Source organism: Gobio gobio (assembly GCF_949357685.1).
Source record: "Gobio gobio genome assembly, chromosome: 10".
In the NCBI taxonomy this organism is placed as follows: Eukaryota; Metazoa; Chordata; class Actinopteri; order Cypriniformes; family Gobionidae; genus Gobio; species Gobio gobio.
The window spans coordinates 9,014,352-9,033,454 of record NC_137116.1 but is presented as its reverse complement, the minus strand read 5'-3'; the positions used below and the strand labels follow the sequence as shown (position 1 = coordinate 9,033,454).

Below are 19,103 nucleotides of genomic sequence, written 5' to 3'. Positions count from 1 at the left end.
AACGCAGATATGACGCAATCGACAGGCGACTCCCTCAAACGCATAGCTCACACGTCCCGGTTCCTTGGTAGCAATTATAGCAATTTCTCACGATTTACAAATAGTTGGAAACATTTGGGATTTTCTAAGTACTCAACTGAACAAAATATATAACACTGGCGTAGTTTTCTTTGGATATTTTACTGCAAAAATCTTACATAGTTCACCTTTAAGGGTGCTTTCACACTAGCAGTTTTGGTGCGCACCCGGGTTCGATTGACGTCAGAGTTCGGTACGTTTTGAGGATGTGAACACGGTCTTCCGAACTCAGGTGCGCACCGCGAACCGTACCAGAGTCCGCTTAAATAGGGTGGTCTGGGGCACGGTTCATGTGAACTCCGGTACGGTTCGCTGCTGATGTGAACGCAATCGTACTAAATCGCGGAAGTGAACCGCTATTAATGACGTATGATTTGATAAAAATGTGTGTTTGTGTGCGTTTCACTCATTTTCCTGACAAGCGTGACTGACATATTGCAAGCAGAGAGCTGTAAACCTAATTTCTGCTCGTCTTCAGCATTCTTTAGAGCATTGCAGTACATTTGCGGCAAATGGACGCAAGTGCCATTACGTACTGAAGCTTTAGAAACAAAACCAATGGTTAAAAAACAAAAATATAAAAGTGAGGTGAGCAACGCTATGCATTTTGCCGCCTTCACGCTCGCTGTCGTTACTAAGCAACCGGGTAAACAGCTGCTGCTTTGATGACGCAAACGCACCCCGGTTCGGATCCAAATAATATAATATGAACACAGTCCAGCGGGGGCACGGGGAGGGGGGAGCAATCGAACTCGGGTTCGGTCCAGGCAATCGAACCAAGTGTGAAAGCACCCTAAGTGTTTTATTGTGAAGATAATCTTCACTAATAGCACACTATCTATCATTATCTATTTATAAATGAATAACACAATCAAAATAAGGAAAATGTAAAAGTACTTAATGTGAGTAAACATGGTCATTTTTATAGTTGCAGTACCCTACTCCCAAAGCCCACCACACATTTACTTTGAGGAAAAAGGCTTCCATAAAACATTAGCACAGGAGTTTAAAACACCAGTTTACCAGGAGAGGCATAAGGGGAGAGAAAGAGACAGCAGAGCTGAAGATCTCACCATATATGTGGCAATCTCCTCTGGAGCATCTCCATCAAGGTCAAATTTAAACGTCACCATCTTATGGTTATGAGTCTCCAGTTGGCACTCCACCATTTTGTCACCTGTGTCACATACCTGTTACAGAGTTACAGAGAATATTACAACAAATACATCAACAAAAAAGACATTCTTAATGCCTCTGAAAGAACATATTCACTCCCTAATAACCAGTATCCAATCAAATCCTGATAAATAAAATCAAACACCAGCCTTCATTTTCAAATGATATAGGTAAACATGTTCTCTAATGTCCAAACTGGTACTGAGGTCTGAGCTTTGACCCGTGAACCACTCAAAAGCCCTATACGGATGGTAATTGACTAAATTCTGTAAATGTTGAAAAATACCTCACGTCCCTATGAGAGACAGTCACTTTATTGCCACCTGAATCCAGAATGTCTGTTTTTCTCCGATGATCAGCATAAAAGATCCCTGTCAAATTACCTACGTTTTTTTGACGAACACCAAGGTTGTGTGGTGATTTAATTGCTGCCTGAATCCACATCTCTGATTTTATAAATCCTTTTTGACCACTGCCGAGTGCTGTATGGTAACTGTTGAGGTTCACGATAATGTTTTAAATATGGACACTTTTTACTGAAATGCTGGAAACGGTTTACAAAAATAACATGCAGATTCATTTTTACAGACGCCCCCATGAGAAACAATTGCCGCCCAAAATGACCGCCGGGGCTAAACCGTTATAAACTTCACAAATCACTTTATTTTTGGAAGCTAATATTTAAACCGTCTACATTAGTTTGACTGTGTGCTCTGGACTCACTTTGATCATGTTGAGTTTGGGTCTGTTCAACTTGTCTTGCCGGGAGCGAGTGCGCGATGATTTGCGAAGGTTTTTTCTGACTCGTGATTCACTGCGAGCTCTGTTGCAGCCCTCGTTCCCATCACTCATCTCTTTACCGGATGTGGCATCTGAGTTTATACTGCAAAAGAGCAGAGATCCAGTCGTTGAAAATCTGTATGCATGAGGTTTGAAACTCCAAAAACATACAAGAAGAAACGGATAATGCCAATTTTCTAAGAACCGCACCCGTCATAAGTGGACCCAGCCGGTGCTGCCTGTTTATCGGCTACATGATCCTAAAGTGCACAGAAGGCAATGAATTCAGTGGCAATCATAAAAATGCAAAACATTAAAAACAAGGCTAATACTCCTATTCATAGTCACTGTACTGCTGTGCAGAGTGTGTTACGTGTCACCTCAGTAGATACTTCCGCGGGGCCCGCAGGAGCTTCTCCACATGCGCTGCTGCCGCCCGCCAGGTTTTGCTGACTCAGGCCGGCAGCGGCTCCTGCTTTGGGAATGGTGGGTAAAGACGCTTGGCTAGCGAGATGAGGAATCTGGTTTTGGTCCACGGGCACAGTAGAGCTGAATGTGTCGAGGGCGGGTCTAAAAGGCGAGAGCTGCGGTATTGTGGGAGGCTGAGGTGCATTATGGCTGCTGCAAGAGTTCTGGTCCACATGAACGGTTTGGCATTGGCTTGTCAAGGATCCCTGAAAAACAGATTTTTAAAATAACTAATCAATCCATAAGTAAAATTCCCTTATGCAAAGCTCGATGGAATTTCTGGAAAAAAAATTACTTTTGGGTAAATACTTCAAAATATTTGAATATTATTATTGAATTAGTATGGGCATAAATATTTCTTCTGATGACAACCTGTCGCTCACATGAGATCCACCAATAGCAAACCACAACCATCCAATCAATTCCCCACGGACAAAATCTAGCCCCGCCCTACATTTGTTCTTGTTTGAGAAGACGTTTCACTCGGATATACAGCACAATAGGGAAGAAAAGACGAGCGCAACTTCACTTTCATGCAGACTATGTCATATCTGCTTCACATGCTATTATGTGGTAGATACATTTTTACACATGCAGACAATTAAATCATGAGAGAATTATCATTTTGGGGTGAACTATATCAATTTGTTTGGTCTTAAAGGGATACTCTACCTGGATAGGTGGAGCTTGTTTAGTGGGCGGGGCTCCAACACACATAGAGGTGAGGTTTGGAGAGGGTGTAGCCTGACTGTGGGAATGTTGGGAGAGAGTGGCCATGGAGTTTACAGCAGGTTGTTGAGCAACAGAATAGGCCTGCTGGTACTGGTGAATTGCGGGCAATGGCGGCGAGAACACTGGAGCAGCGAAGGGTGGGACAGGACATTGTGAGGGTATAGGGGAGGTGGAGGACAGGTGTGGGTACTGGGTTAGCGCAGAACTCTCTATTTGTGAACATGACATTGGCGAGATGTCGGGGTATGTTGGGACGAGCAGAGTGAGGGACGACTGCACAGAGGGAAAGCAGGCGGGGTACGAGTCACATCCAGGAAGAGGAATCCCAGCTGACTGAGCTGTGTTAAGGGAAGGGAACTGGAGGAGGAGACAAAAGTGCATTGTAGCATGGGAAGAATTAACCACCAACAAGACCAGAATGTCAAAGGTCCTTTGTACTGCAGATGATAGAAGATCTGAGGTAACTTCTACATTAAACCAGATACATTTGAAAGAGGCATTTTCATTTCAAAGTGCTCTCACCAGCATTTTCAAGCTTTTCCCAAAAGTTGCTTGTCCATAAAATGCTAAAATCATCTCACTGCGCATGTGTAGAACATAAAAGTTCCCTGAGATACAGAGAGACCAGATATTATAAAAAGTTCTCTTGCTGTTCTTCTGGTACAATCATTTTATTAGTGAAATATCTCACCACTTACTGGTGCATCCAGGTCGTACTCAAACGCCATTCCAAGTAGTCTAAAATGCAATCGTCCTCATGTTTTGCCACAGGACAGCAATTGCAGTACATTTTCTGACATCTTTGCAAGAATGTAATATGAAGAGTGTCTTTTTAATGCTCTTTAAAACTTTCATCCTGGGCTCGCACCCTATTATCAGGCAGATATCGTTATATCTATTGGTACAACTTGAGTCACGTTTGAACATGACTCATTGTTTTTGAATACCTTTGTTTTTACAGTCTACACTACAAAACAGACATTTTAAATGTATCCACATTGGAAAAAAGTCTTCAAAAGGCTCAGTCTCAGTGTGGATGAAAGGCTAAAACGTAGAGAAAAGGTGTTTCAAATGTATCCGGATTTGTGTAGACGTTGCCTGAGAAGCAGAAGAGACGGCTGTAGGTAATACCTGTGTGAGGTAAGCGGCTGCCGGTGGAGGGGGCGCGGGTTGTGTCCGGAGACTGGACGTGGACTGTCCTCCTTGCTGCCAGCTCTCCATTAGTTGTGTCTGAATGGTGCGTGATAGAAAGAGAGAGAAATACAAATGTGCAAAGAGAAAAACAAGAGAAGGTTTGCAGATGTAGGCCGTATTCTTGTCAGTTCATTGTCAGCCTATTCTACAGTAGAGGTATCTAATCCTACTCTTGGAGATCTACCTTCCTGCAAAGTTCAGCTACAACCTTAAATAACTATGCCTGCTAATTGAGATCTTCAGGAGCACTTAATTACCGACAGGCGTGATTTGTTGCAGGGTTGGGACTGAACTCTGTAGGACAGAGATCCTCAACCCTGCTCCTGTCCTGAAAGGTTTATTTCCAACCTGCTTCATCACATCTGCCAAGCGATCCTTAAGAACTTGATTAGCTGGTTTATGTGTGATTGATTAGAGTTTGAGCTAAACGCTGCAGGAAAGTAGGTCATCTCTGCTGTAGGAACGTCTTTGCTGTCTGTCAACACTGTGTCTGCGTGTCTCAGACAGCGGTCAGAAACGCAAATGGAGAAATTAGTCTTTTGCTGCTGACTGCGATTCAAAGGCTTAAAAGTTTTTACACCACAATGCTTACAAACACGTGCAAATGAAAAGTTTTCGTGACCACGCAACACAGCAACCTCACGTGAATGAGTAACTTCAGAAGTCTGTTGATGTCATTCATCGTGACTCCCCCCTCTCTATTTTCAAAAATTAATCTGATCTAGACAAATCACAATAATGAAATTACCTATTTTTTCACCCCTTTAACATTTTGGCTTGAGTCGGCAGGATATCGGGGCTATCTAACATTTTGGCTTGAGTCTGCAGGATGTCGGCACTATCTAACATTTTGGCTTGAGTCGGCAGGATATCGGCACTATCTAACATTTTGGCTTGAGTCGGTAGGATGTCTTGTCTGGCTATCACCAGACCAAGCTCAATTTAAGATTGAACATTGGGAGTCTGGGGAGTCTGCTATGTATTTTCTACTGCACAAGAGGCATGATAAACGACCATAAATTAAATGACTCTGTACGCAATTGACCTATCGGTAAGCCCCGCCCCCCTTAGTTACTGTTGCTAACTTGGACAAACAAACGGAGTTGCTATCTTACAATGACAGCTGTCAGTGTGAAAACCTTATCCCAAGATGTTTTTGGACACAGAATGTAGCGTATATCCCGTCCGAATGATGGCCAAACTTTACTGATGGTTTATCAAGTTTATGTCCTTTTTCACTCCAAAAAATCATCGTAAGAGCTGAATAAACAAAGCATAAGAAGTCCGCATTAACGTCTCATTCACAAACTATCTCTCTCCGTTTCATTACCATTAACATACACAGCAAATTACACAAAAACACTCTAACAGTACAACTAACAGTAAATAAACATATACACAGAGCTTATGACTTTTTGTGGGTGCAGTTAATAACTGGTAAACTTCGTTTCTGCAAAACAACTCCGATAAACTGCATGCAAGCTCTTCCTTTCACTACCCGTAGACTATAAAGCCCATCAAAATAGGAGTCCTCCTTAGTAGGACAGATAATGTAGACCTTAAACATATCTAAAATTAAATGAATTTACATATAACCAGTTTAATATGGAGAGGCACTGAAATGTAGACCTTAGTGTTTTTTTGTTTGACCTACAGTGTTACATGACGTGAGAACAGTTAGTTATTTCGGTTTGTATGTTAGCAGGGACTTTAATCGTAACTTAACGAGAGTATGACAAACAGAAAATCTTCTCAGGATCCCTGGAATCAGTGTTACAGTACCTCAGGCACGACATTTTAGCATTTTTGTAGCATAAACACCATCAAACCAATGAGAGCTTCGTATTTTCCAATGTTTCTCTATGGCACCTAAAGATGTCCGAGTTCCAGTCCCAGCGCAACTGATACTCAACTGCCATTGGCTCATCTGCGTTCGAGGGGAGGGGCTTACCGATAAGTCAATTGGATAGTCCTTCAATCAATCAGACCACAAGAGGCGTGATTAACGGGCAACGACCCATCGCTTCTCTATCCGTCATCGTGTCAAACTCGCCAGGTGGATAAGCCAGTCTGTGATTGGTTCCCGCAAAAGTGTAACAGAAGCAGTTGAAATGAATGTACAGGTTTCGAGACTGAGTTGCAGGGCGAAATCAAATCGCTAGCAGATCAGGCAGGGTTTACCAAGTCTACAGGATATCGGCACAATCTAACATTTTGGATTGAGTCAGCTGGATATCGACATGAACTAACATTTTGGCTCAAGTTGGCAGGATATCGCTCAAACTAACATTTTGATTTGAGTCGGCAGGATATCAGCACAAACTAACATTTTGGCTTGAGTCGGCAGGATATCAGCACAAACTAACATTTTGGCTTGAGTCGGCAGGATATCAGCACAAACTAACATTTTGGCTTGAGTCGGCAGGATATCGCTCAAACTAACATTTTGATTTGAGTCGGCAGGATATCAGCACAAACTAACATTTTGGCTTGAGTCGGCAGGATATCAGCACAAACTAACATTTTGGCTTGAGTCGGCAGGATATCAGCACAAACTAACATTTTGGCTTGAGTCGGCAGGATATCAGCACAAACTAACATTTTGGCTTGAGTCGGCAGGATATCAGCACAAACTAACATTTTGGCTTGAGTCGGCAGGATATCAACATGAACTAACATTTTGGCTCGAGTCGGCAGGATATCAGCACTATCTAACTTTTTGGCTCAAGTCGGCAGGATATCGGCACAATCTAACATTTTGGCTTGAGTCAGCAGGATATCAGCACAAACTAACATTTTGGCTTGAGTCGGCAGGATATCAGCACAAACTAACATTTTGGCTTGAGTCGGCAGGATATCAGCACAAACTAACATTTTGGCTTGAGTCGGCAGGATATCAGCACAAACTAACATTTTGGCTTGAGTCGGCAGGATATCAGCACAAACTAACATTTTGGCTTGAGTCGGCAGGATATCAACATGAACTAACATTTTGGCTCGAGTCGGCAGGATATCAGCACTATCTAACTTTTTGGCTCAAGTCGGCAGGATATCGGCACAATCTAACATTTTGGCTTGAGTCAGCTGGATATCGACATGATCTAACATTTTGGCTCAAGTCGGCAGGATATCGCTCAATCTAATATTTTGATTTGAGTCAGCAAGATCTAATATTTTGGCTAAATTTGGCGGGATATCAGCACAATCTAACATTTTGGCTTGAGTCGGCAGGAAAACGGCATAATCTAAAATGTTGGCGTAGTCGGTAGGATATCAGCACGTAATGTTCACTTGTTAAAAATGTAAAAGATGAGGTATTGAGCAGCAGTTTTCCAATAGCTGGGAGTCACTAGGGGGTCCTTGTAAAAGTTATAAATATAAACCTATGTGATGTCCATGACAGAAAATGTAACAGTTTACTTTAGGATGGATGAAAATACTGGACAAAAGCTGGACATTTTTACCATTTATTTAGTGATGCCTGGGCAATTTTGCCTGGTCATTGCCTTGTCTGGATCTCGAGGGCCAGAGTTGAGAACCCCTGATTTTTTTTTACATAGCCTGGTTAATATTTCAGCTTATTCTGGCCATGACAAATCTACAGATGCGACCCACATTAACAGGCCCATGAGCTCAGTTAGCAAATACAAACCAAACAGACTAGAGAGAAAGTGTGTCTGACCATTACAGCTGTATAAATGGAATCAACAATATTACAAGTGCAGATTTAGTAAATAAGGTGAAACAAAGTGTACCTGTTGGCTCAGATGCACAGGAGCAGTTAGCTGCACGTTCGAGAAGTCGTGGAGTTGCCCATCTGTTGTGGCATTCACAGGTGGTTGCTGCAAATGGTGTAACACAGGTGTCTGTTGAGGCTGTGCAGGCGCTGATGAGACCTGCTGCACGCAAGAGGCTCCACTCTGAAAACTCTGATCCACAGGCAGCGTTGCTTCTGTTTTAGATGGGATAGCTGCGACTGCAGTGTGCTGCACAGGTGGAAATGTTTGTGCATTGGCTAGCTCTGCTGTGGCAGGATGGTAACTCTGAGCTGTGGCATTCTGCGGCACAGATGCTGGCTGATGCGACCCTGCAGGTTGATGCACATGGACCTGTGCGTTCAACTCTGCAGTCTGACTTGTCGACGCAAACTGCTGCGGATTCATGGGTTGTGGTGCAGTCAGTATGCCTTGCAGATGTGCCAGTGGCTGGGGAGTGGACAGAATCTGTCCAGTGGGATGTGCAGGGGTCTCGGAGGATGTAAGCTGCACGTGTTGAGCTGCGGAAGGTGCCGCCTGACTTTGGACTCTCAAAACGGCAGACTGCAGAAGAGCAAACAAACTAATGAAAACCGCACACACATCCAATCCATACAAATAAAACCATAGATGCTTATAGATGCTACAGTGAGTAATATGCAGGCATGCATGCAGAAAGTGATGATGAAAACATGAAGCAATTTGCAGAGATGGTTATCATCAAGCATGGCGTCAGCCGTCAGGCACATCGTAAGCGTGTTAAATGGGTAGGTTTGGGGGGGAAATGGACTGTTGGGTCTTCCTCCATTAGAGAACAGCAGTACCCGCAGGAGTTGGTGAGTACGGTTACAGAAGTGGAGAAGAGAAGAACACATTTAGATTTGAGCATATTAGACTAAGTCCTAGAGGCACCTGGGAGCAACAGCAGAACCACCGCAAAGGATAGAGAAAACCAGAGCATTTCCTCTACAAGCAGCAGGGTTAGCCCGTGTCCTCAGTAGCGGAGTGACCTACCGCATGTGCCAGGGAGTGTTCACCAACAGAAAAACTTGCTCTGCGACGTGATGCAAATTCATTACCAGATGACTCCATGGTGGGGCCCTCATCGCTGTGGCTGCGTGCAGGCCGATAGGACCCTCTTTCAGGCTTGGTCAGTGGGGCTCTTAGAAAGGCACCTGCTGGCTGATGATTGTGGCCTGTGATGCTCTGCAGAGATTTGTTGAGCTGGGAGAGGTCACTGAAAGAGCCCCTGCGACCTCCTGGGGCAGGAAGCATAAGTGAAGAATAGGGTGTATGTCTTCCATCTGCACAAGTCCGAAGCAGGAATAGCGACAGGCAGGCCTGACATGGGGATGGCGGCTGGTGAGGTGTGGGGTTAAAAGAAAGGCGACGCCCCTGTTTCTCCATTGAGACAGGTTCCTCCCCCTTTGTCTCAGAGGACATCCCCACTGATGTGTCGCTATAGCGGCGAGTCGGAACTGCCGAAGGGACGAGCAGCAAATTCATAGAGCAAGAACTTTCTGTTGACTCTGGTACTTGAAGGAAGGAAGGACTTGTGGGTCGGAGATGATCATGGCTTCTGATTAAGTCATTTACAGAGGACCTTGCATGACGTGCACCCTGGAAGAAAAGCCACTTCTCCAAACTATTATCATGAAATGACAAACAAGGATCTCTAGCACTGAGCTAATAACGTACAACAAATAAATGACACAACAAACACGTTTACAATTGAGGAAAATGTGAGTGATGCTTTAACGTACAACCCCCCTCCAATCATTCATGTGTAGTAATAGTGATGCCTGCATTAGCAAACGCCACTAACAAAACAGATAAACGAACAGGAAATGACAACACATACAGGCCGTGTTATGCATGCTACGCAAGGAATGCTACTTCAAGGTAAACATGAACTGGTTGATGACGAGATAAAAACATTGTCCAGTTACAAAGCTGCACAACAGTGTGTCGTTATGATAAAATGATGGTCTACATTTAGTATAATTCCTCTGTATAAAAGCTATGCAAGTACAATCATGCATGGGTACGTGCTAGCAGAGGAATGCAAACTTTACATATCAGCAGTATATCATCAGTAACTATGATGGGTTAGGGATACGAACCTCCTGGGTTGTGGTGGAGACAGAGTCCTGTAATGACTGGTATATCACATTGTGCAAACCACTGCTGTGAGAGTCAGAGTACACGGTTGAACCGATGCCACTGTCAGCTAGAGGGAGACAGAGAGACAGACATGGACTAAACACAACCAACATCTGAGACGATCAATGCCACTTGTCCCTCAGACTCACTTAGTGTAGTTCAATATCTAGTCTTTGTGAACTGTGACAAGACTTTCATGTTAAAGTCAGCATGAAGGGTAAGTTGAGCTAGGCACACACGCTTACATGTGGTGGACGTGGTCCTGGTACTAAGTTGGCATACGCGGGCATGCTGGTCCACTTCAGGCTCCTCAGGCTCCACCAGACAGGGTGGTTCGCAGAGGACGGGTACCATCCCGGCTGGCGTGGACTGGGCTGCGGCACCTTGCGAGCCCCTCGGCACAGTCCGCTCTCTGCGCCATTTGATCAGAGCCACCCTGTCACGGATAGACTTGCCCACAATCTTTGCATCGCTCTCATGGAAGAGACCAGACTCAACCTGACAGAAGCACAAGAGGGGGCTGGTGTGAACACACATTTTTAGAGCAGAGGAAGAAATGAGGGCTCTATTTTAGGAACAGATGAATGTCTGTGAGACAAGCAAGTCTGTGAAGGAAAGCTTTCAACTAGACAGTGGAAAAATGTGACTAATGAGACGAAGAATGATTTGTTTAACAAAAAAAAGAAAAGAAAGGAAACATTTGTTGAGCTGTCTCTAATAAATAAATGTAAATAAATAAATAAGTTATTAATATTTAATATATTAATATTTTAAAACTTAAAATGGCTGCTTTTGTTGTGCTGTCTGTAATTTTAAATGAGTTGAAACATAACATATAATATATAATATTTTAAAAGGTACATGGTTTTTATTTAAATCAAAATATTATTGTATTAATACATAATTAATACAATAATTAATTACCAGAATTACTTAGAATTATCAGAATTTAAAAAAAAAGGAAAAAAGGAAATTATGGCTGCTTTTGTTGTGCGTGTATGTATATATATGTATATATATGTATATATATGTATATATGTATATATGTATATATGTATATATGTATATATGTATATATGTATATGTATATATGTATATATGTATATATATATATATATATATATATATATATATATATATATATGTATATATGTATATATATATATATATATATATATATATATATATACACATACATACATACACACACACACACACATTGTTATATATACATAATTTAAAAGTTACGTTTATATTTAAATAAAAAAAATTAACTACATTGCATTATTGTAATGCATAATAAACAAAATGATGAATTACTTCGAATTACCAGAGAAAGGGGAAAGGGCTTTTGTTGTGAGGCCTCCAATTAATTTAAATATATAAAATAAGCTGAAATAATATTTAATACATCATATTTACAAAAAACTGTCTGCAATGAGAATTATCAGATTTTTAAAAAAGAAAGGAAATCATGGCTGCTTTTGTTGTGCTGTCTCTAATAAATTAAATCTTAATGATTTACAGTGATGAATTTCTCACTACAGAAAATTGTGGGGGAAAATGTACTTAACATTCATAAAAAAAGAGTACTAAATGGTGATTTTGTTTATTTTGTGAGATTCACCCAAGCACGCGTAAACGCATGAAGGGTTTTGTAATGGAGCGTTCAATATCTGTGTACTGAACCACCGTCTGACAGGGGGAAACAGGGAAACGCTTGGACTATGGTTTGTGCCGATCAGTGTAAATATCAGCTTCTTTTTCCCTTTTCACACACATTACAATCACCAAATTACATAACATGAATACGGCAAAAGGATTTTCCAATCTGAACTGCGTCCAGGAGGCCCACATACTGTACGCAAGACCATGCTTAAATATATAACATGCACAAGCGGCTTTTAAGGGGTGGTAAACCACGATTTCACTATTCTAACTTAAGCTAGCGTGTAATGTTGCTGCTTGAGCATAAACAACATCTGCAAAGTTACAACGTTCAAAGTTTAAAGCAAAGGGAGATATTTGCTTTTAAAGAAATCAGTTTCTAAGAACTACAGCAAACGGCCAGTAGGCGACTACACACATTCCTCCAGGGTTGGTGACATCAACAGGCTCAATATTTACATAAACCCCTCCTCCGAGAATATTAAATAGGGGGGGGTGAGGCCATTTTGTATCGCGGCGCTGTTGTGGTATAGTTAGGCTGGAGTGTTGTTGCCGCGATGCCGAGGAAACGGTGTTATATTCACCCGGATTGCAGGTCTAGGGTACTTGCTTTGTTCAGCCTTCATAGGGACAGGGGTGCGTTGCAGAGCGTTTAACATACAACATGTTATATGCACGTGTGTATGAGACAGAAGGGAACAGGCACGTGTGGGGCTCCCGCAGCACATTTCACGGAGGAAAACTTTCACAATGTTCGCGAGTTCAATGCAGGATATGCACAACGGCTTGACCTGAAAGCTGGATTTACAAACAGAAGCTGTTTACGGGCCACAACCTGTAAGTCTGATTTATTTTTCATCGATGTGTTTTCCTGTAATAGGTTGTAGCAAGGAAGTAAACAGATGACAACGCTGTTCTGCAAACCAGTCTGTTAAATGCTTATTCATACTTAACGTTATCCGACGAACACCTATCGTTACAAACACTAACGTTAAAATCTCAACAGCGAACCTGGCATTAGTGTAAATGATTCTTTGATTAGAGCTTTTATGTATTGTTTATCTACAGGCATGCTAAACATGGTTCTGTGTGTGATTTGGCTACTATAGTAAAGCCAGTGTTTAGTGTTTTGGGTTAATAGTTCTTGCGACAGATATTTGGCTATAATCGTTCTAAAAATACAAAAGTAACAGTGCCATTCAGTAGCGATCATTATAGATCCGGAGTCTTTACTCTTGAGGACTGAACAGGTTCTGCTCGATCATCTTCACTAAAATGTTCTGGGTCTGATTCGGGCTCAGATTGGTGTGGTTTTATTGACGCCATCGTTTCTAATACTGACCAAAGCAAAGTCTACCGGTAAGGTAAGGGGCGTGACGTTTCCGACAAACATACACCGCGGTTAGCGAATCACAACACACTGGGCCAGCTAACCAATCTGAGCCCATTGCGTATTTTTGAGGGACTGGCTTCATACAACCCGGAAAGCATCAGACCTTTTTACAAGGAGGGACAGAGCAGTGTAGAATAAATGTCAAATATATATGAAAAATAATATTTTTTTTTTAAAAACGAAGCATTAACACATGTTACAGTGCACCCCACAAACACAATCAAGCCTTCAAAACAATGTGTTTTACCACCCCTTTAAGTGCATCTAGTGTTAAGATCTGAAAACAGGTTTGGTCATAACTGAAGCAGCTCATCCAGAGTTCCACAGAAAGCGAGGGAGGTTCTTATGAATCTAAACACAGGACCAGATCCAATCTGAGCAGGAAAATGGCATCGCAGGCAGAGGTTACGAGAGGATAGAAAGGGAATTTTGGTAGGGAATAAACATCCAAAACTGGCCAGAAAATTATTCCGTTCAAGAGCTTTCAACTGTGACTTTGTGTTTCATAATAGAGACGTGAAATATCTCTTGATCAGTGTTCATAGCCAAGATACAATAGAAACAGGAAGAGATCCGATTTCTTGAGCCATGAAACTCGTGGGTTGTTTTTGTGACGTTCACATACCATATCTGGTTATTTTTACAGTTCTGGCCAAAATAAATACGCCTGAATCTAAATGTTTGGTTGAAAATATCGATTCTCATTTTGATGAACTGATATGGATTCTTAAATCCCAAGAATCGATCTTTAGGTCACTGCTGTTTTCAGGTGATGCAAGAACAAAAATTTACTAGACATTATTTGTAGCTCCTCCCATCCAATAATCACAATAAGCTTTGATATACACCGATCAGGCATAACATTATACTGTGTTGGTCCCCCTTTTGCTGTCAAAACAGCCCTGACCCATCGAGGCATGGACTCCACTAGACCCCTGAAGGTGTGCTGTGGTATCTGGCACCAAGATGTTAGCAGCAGATCCTTTAAGCCCTGTAAGTTGCGAGGTGGGGCCTCCATGGATCGGGCTTGTTTGTTCAGCACATCCCACAGATGCTCGTTTGGATTGAGATCTGGGGACTTGAGGCCAAGTCAACACCTCAAACTCGTGATTCTCAAACCATTCCTGAACCATTTTTGCTTTGTGGCAGGGCACATTATCTGCTGAAAGAGCCACAGCCACCAGGGAATACCGTTTCCAAGGGTATACATGGTCTGCAACAATGTTTAGGTAGGTGGTACATCACAAATTGGCACTTGTCTAACTCGCTCAAATCCTTACGCTTGCCCATTTTTCCTGCTTCTAACACATCAACTGGACAAAATGTTCACTTGCTGCCTAATATATCCCACCCACTAACAGGTGCCATGATGAAGAGATCATCAGTGTTATTCACTTCACCTGTCATAATGTTATGCCTGATCAGTGTATATCCAAATAAATCCACATCAAATTGAGATCAAAATTGAATCATGAAATGTGTGTCAATGCCTAGCCCTATTAGAAAGCTGGACTCAGATCTGGGTTTTCCACATAAGTGCGATGCACAACAAGTCTAATGCAGTCTAATGCAGTTATTTGTCTATGATCTCATTGTGGACGCATGACGCGGATAACGCTGAGTAAATCACTGTAACACGCACCATCTCCTGCGCCACGGCTTCAGGAACCTCCTTCTCCAGGTCAAAGGTGAACTCGATGGCTCCTCCGTCCTTGTACTTGCCCTTCAGCCTGCGAGGATCCTCCACCCACAGCTTCAGCGCGATGGACGTCTTCATCCCGTTGTCTTCCTCGGCCAGCTCCACCCTCACACCCGTGTCCTCGGCGAAGAACGCATGATTCAACAGGTCCTTGATGGAGTACCTGAAAACAGAGTGTCACATGCGACAGTTACCGGGTGCACCAGGAGACAGAGAAGGTGCTTAACCTTCAGGAAGGAGTTACATTATTCTATATATTATATAGGCAGCGTGTGTTTGAGGTGGGTTGTTTTAGTAACTCACCGCTCCTCCTTATTCTGACAGATACACTCGCCAATGATCTCCTTCACCTCAGGGTCCATCACCTTATTATAGCTGGCCGGCTTCACTCCCTGAGAGAGACACACACAGACAGAGAGATTAAGAGCCGCGTGTGTTTGTGAGGAACAGACCCAAACTGACGCTGTTATTCGCTGATAATCTTCCCCTCCGTTGAGCTGAGACTCAAACCTGCTGTAGCAAGAGTTCAACTCAACAACTCATTTAGTCTGATCTGTGAACTGTAGTGATTCTCAGCTCAGGTTACCAGTTCAAAAGAAAATGGAAATAATATTTTGAGTCATTTTGCCTTTCAAGTAAATGCGTTTTGGAATGTGAAATATAAACTGGATATGTTTCATGAGAACAACTCAACAAAAACCCTCGTCTCCATTGTTTTATTAAACGTGATTTTGATCCATTACTCACTTTCTAAAGTGAGTGAGAGTGTGAGAAATTCACTCACACACACTCACACACTCACACACACACACACACTCACACTCGCACTCACACACTCTCTTGTGCGCACACACACACACACACACACTCTCACACTCTCTCGTGCACACACACTCACTCTCACACGTGTGCGCACACTCACACACGTGCGCGCACACTCACATACTCTTACGCACACGCACGCACGCACACACTCACGCACACACTCACGCACACACTCACGCACACACTCACGCGCGCGCACACTCACACTCTCACACACTCTCTCACACGCACACACGAGCATGCACGCATACACACGCACGCACGCACACGCACACTCTCACATGACTGCCATAAACTATTACATTAAAGAGAACGTATTAAAGGTGCAGTATGTAGGATAGACAGCTAGTGGTTGAAATGGGTACTGCAGTCCAAATTCAAAATATTGAAGATCGTCATTTCCCCGCCCCCTCCTCCTCAGACTCTGTGCTCAGGCGGGTTGCCAGCTTGGACACGCAACAGGAGCGAGCACAATTGTCCTATCAGTAAGCCCTGCCCCTCGAACGCAGATGAGCCAATAGCAGTTGAGTATCAGTTGCGCTGGGACCTGAACTTGGACTTCTTTAGGTGTCAGCGCCATAGAGAAACATTGGAAAATCCGAAGCTGTCATCGGTTTGATGGTGTTGAAACCTTACATATAGCACCTTTAAGTCCTATTATGTGTTTCTGGGCTTGGTTTTCCTGCTTGAATGTTGATTATTTCCTCATATTCTCCATTGTTGCGGCTCCTCTCTTCCCAGTCTGTCAGTAACGCTCTGTTTAGTTCCTGTCTCTATGAAGCCCCTCCTTCTGATAAGCACACTGTGCTCTGATTGGTCGACTGGAGCAGTGTGTTGTGAATGTGATTGGTGTTTGGGAAAGGTCCCGCCCCTAACCATAACCGCCAGTTTCAACACACTACTAACTAACTAACTCAACCAGGCCCTGCACCTTTATTCTGGGTATGAATTATTATAATGAGGATTATTGTGACGTGTTGGTTTCAGGAGTTCAGAAACACTGACACTGATATAGAGAAGAACTCATGCTCAAACAGCAACATCACACACTAAAGAGAGATCGACCTCTTTAATGCAAACCACTATAAACTGACATCTAGTTAAGTTTCCTTGACTGTCTGTTGCAGTGCAGTGACCCCTGAGATGATAAAAACACAGCTCTCAAAGATCAAATCAATCAGTCACAGTATTCTTCCTTTAGTTTAGAGAAATTAACTAATCTCCGCAGTAGAAAGTGTTGAAGCGCAGGTGTGACTTACACTGGTGACTTTGCGGTAGATCTGAGCAGCGTTCTGGCACTCAGAGTACGGGTATTCAGACGTGGCCATCTCCAGCATGCACATGCCGAATGCGTAGACGTCCACAGCCTCGTCGTAATGCTCCTCGTACATCTCTGGGGCCATGAACTCCGGCGTACCTGAGGAAATTCAAGGAGGAAATGATCTGCTGATTCACAGAGAAACGCCCGACACTGATAGGCAGCTGAAAGCAAAATCAAATGAACCCGAATAATTAATAAAAGAACTGGAGATGCATCCAGAAAATCTGGATATGAGTGGACCGCCGTCTCACCGATCACGCTTTTGGCGAAGGACGTTCTTTTGAGCGTCGCCAGACCCAGGTCGCCGATCTTGACGCTGCCCGTGGGGCCCGTGATGAAGATGTTGTCACACTTCAGGTCCCGGTGGATGATGGGAGGAGTGCGCGTGTGCAGGAAATGCAGACCTTTGAGAATCTGACGGCACCAGCTGCGCAAAACTTTGGGTTTCATCACCTTAAAGCGTTTCAGATACCTGGAGATAACAACGAGTAGCATTTATAACTGATAATCAGCATTACTTGTATTGTAATCATTACACGGCCGCCTAACACTTTCATTATGACTGTTTAACTGAATACATGAGATTAACTAACATTTGCTTTATTACATCTGTATATCTCTGGGTGATCACAGAACACTTCTTAATTTGTTATATTGAAGCCTTTTCTGTTAAGCTGCTTTGACTGCCAAGATCCAAATAGGACAAAAGAGCATCATAAAAGCACCATAAGTCGTCAGTATGGCTCGTACACTATATTGCACGTCTTCTGAAGTCATTAGATAGCTTTGTGTGAGGAACTATCCAAAGAAACTCAACATGCATTTTCAAACTATTCATGTATGATGTGAGAACCCAAAAACGCAGAGCTGTCGTGACTTCAGAAGACTTATAATATTGTCATATGGACTATGAACTCTCTCATTGGTGGAATTGTCTGTACAGAATCATGGGTAATGTAGTTTTCACCATGAATTCCACTGTTCAACATGATTATTTTAAAGATATGCTAAAATAATGTGGGCTGACGGCTTCAACAAAAGCAAATACAAGCTCGTAGCTCACAGTAGGTCAGTCTTTAAAGGCTTATAAGTTATTATTAAAAATGAATTTCCTCATGGAGAAAATTAGTTTTTAGTTCCAGAACCCGAATGTTGCAACATCAAACAGTAGTTAAAGACAAATAATATCAGGTCTGGTCAAAAAGAACTAATAAATATATTAGTAATTAATTTTGTATTTTTTTAATAAAATAGATTTTTTTTTTTATATATATATATATATATATATATACATATATATTATATATATATATAAAATATATATTTTATAAAAAAAATACAAAATTAATACATTACTGTAAATTAAAGTATAATAAAATGTAATAAAACATATATATTACAGTTATTTTATAAAAAAAAATACAAAATTAATAAATTCAAGTAAAAAGTAAAGTAAAATAAATATAATAAAATTAATACATTACAGTAAATTAAAGTATAATAAAATATAATAAAATGAAATAAAAAACAAAAAACAAAACACTACCACACTTGATTCCCGATCTGAATGTGACTCCGGCAGAAACGCTCTGTGGAAATCTCCTCACGTTTTCAGCGTTCCAGACGTCATGAGCTCTGTGACCAGCACGATGCATTTCTTCCCCTTCAGCGGCGACTCCCAGAAATCATAGAAGCGCACTATGTTCGGATGCTGAAGACCCTTCAACATCCCGGCCTCCTCTTTAAAGCGCTGCCGCTCCGCCTTCGACAGCTTACGGTCCTGACACACACAAACACACACACACGATTAAAACACTCGACCGGACACAAGCGCTCACTCTCAGCAGAAAA

At 42.3% G+C, this 19,103-nt stretch overlaps 2 protein-coding genes across 2 annotated transcripts in view; one reads left to right on the top strand and one right to left on the bottom strand.

Moving 5' to 3' along the window:
- The window catches only part of LOC307132267 (interleukin-17 receptor E), a 517,506-nt gene that overhangs the window by 223,856 nt on the left and 274,547 nt on the right, over positions 1 to 19,103 (top strand). The gene's annotated exons all lie outside the window — the stretch shown is intronic.
- The window catches only part of LOC307132836 (serine/threonine-protein kinase WNK2), a gene marked incomplete at its 5' end in the record, with an annotated part of 77,527 nt that overhangs the window by 31,100 nt on the left and 27,324 nt on the right, over positions 1 to 19,103 (bottom strand). Inside the window, 15 exons of the mRNA XM_079827414.1 lie at positions 1,152 to 1,268; positions 1,978 to 2,137; positions 2,245 to 2,294; positions 2,415 to 2,708; positions 3,175 to 3,591; positions 4,366 to 4,464; positions 8,184 to 8,747; positions 9,198 to 9,869; positions 10,307 to 10,413; positions 10,592 to 10,844; positions 15,050 to 15,269; positions 15,410 to 15,498; positions 17,191 to 17,348; positions 17,504 to 17,724; positions 18,860 to 19,032. Of these exons, the coding sequence (XP_079683540.1) occupies positions 1,152 to 1,268; positions 1,978 to 2,137; positions 2,245 to 2,294; positions 2,415 to 2,708; positions 3,175 to 3,591; positions 4,366 to 4,464; positions 8,184 to 8,747; positions 9,198 to 9,869; positions 10,307 to 10,413; positions 10,592 to 10,844; positions 15,050 to 15,269; positions 15,410 to 15,498; positions 17,191 to 17,348; positions 17,504 to 17,724; positions 18,860 to 19,032 (3,594 nt within the window). The remainder of the gene's footprint in view (positions 1 to 1,151; positions 1,269 to 1,977; positions 2,138 to 2,244; positions 2,295 to 2,414; positions 2,709 to 3,174; positions 3,592 to 4,365; positions 4,465 to 8,183; positions 8,748 to 9,197; positions 9,870 to 10,306; positions 10,414 to 10,591; positions 10,845 to 15,049; positions 15,270 to 15,409; positions 15,499 to 17,190; positions 17,349 to 17,503; positions 17,725 to 18,859; positions 19,033 to 19,103) is intronic.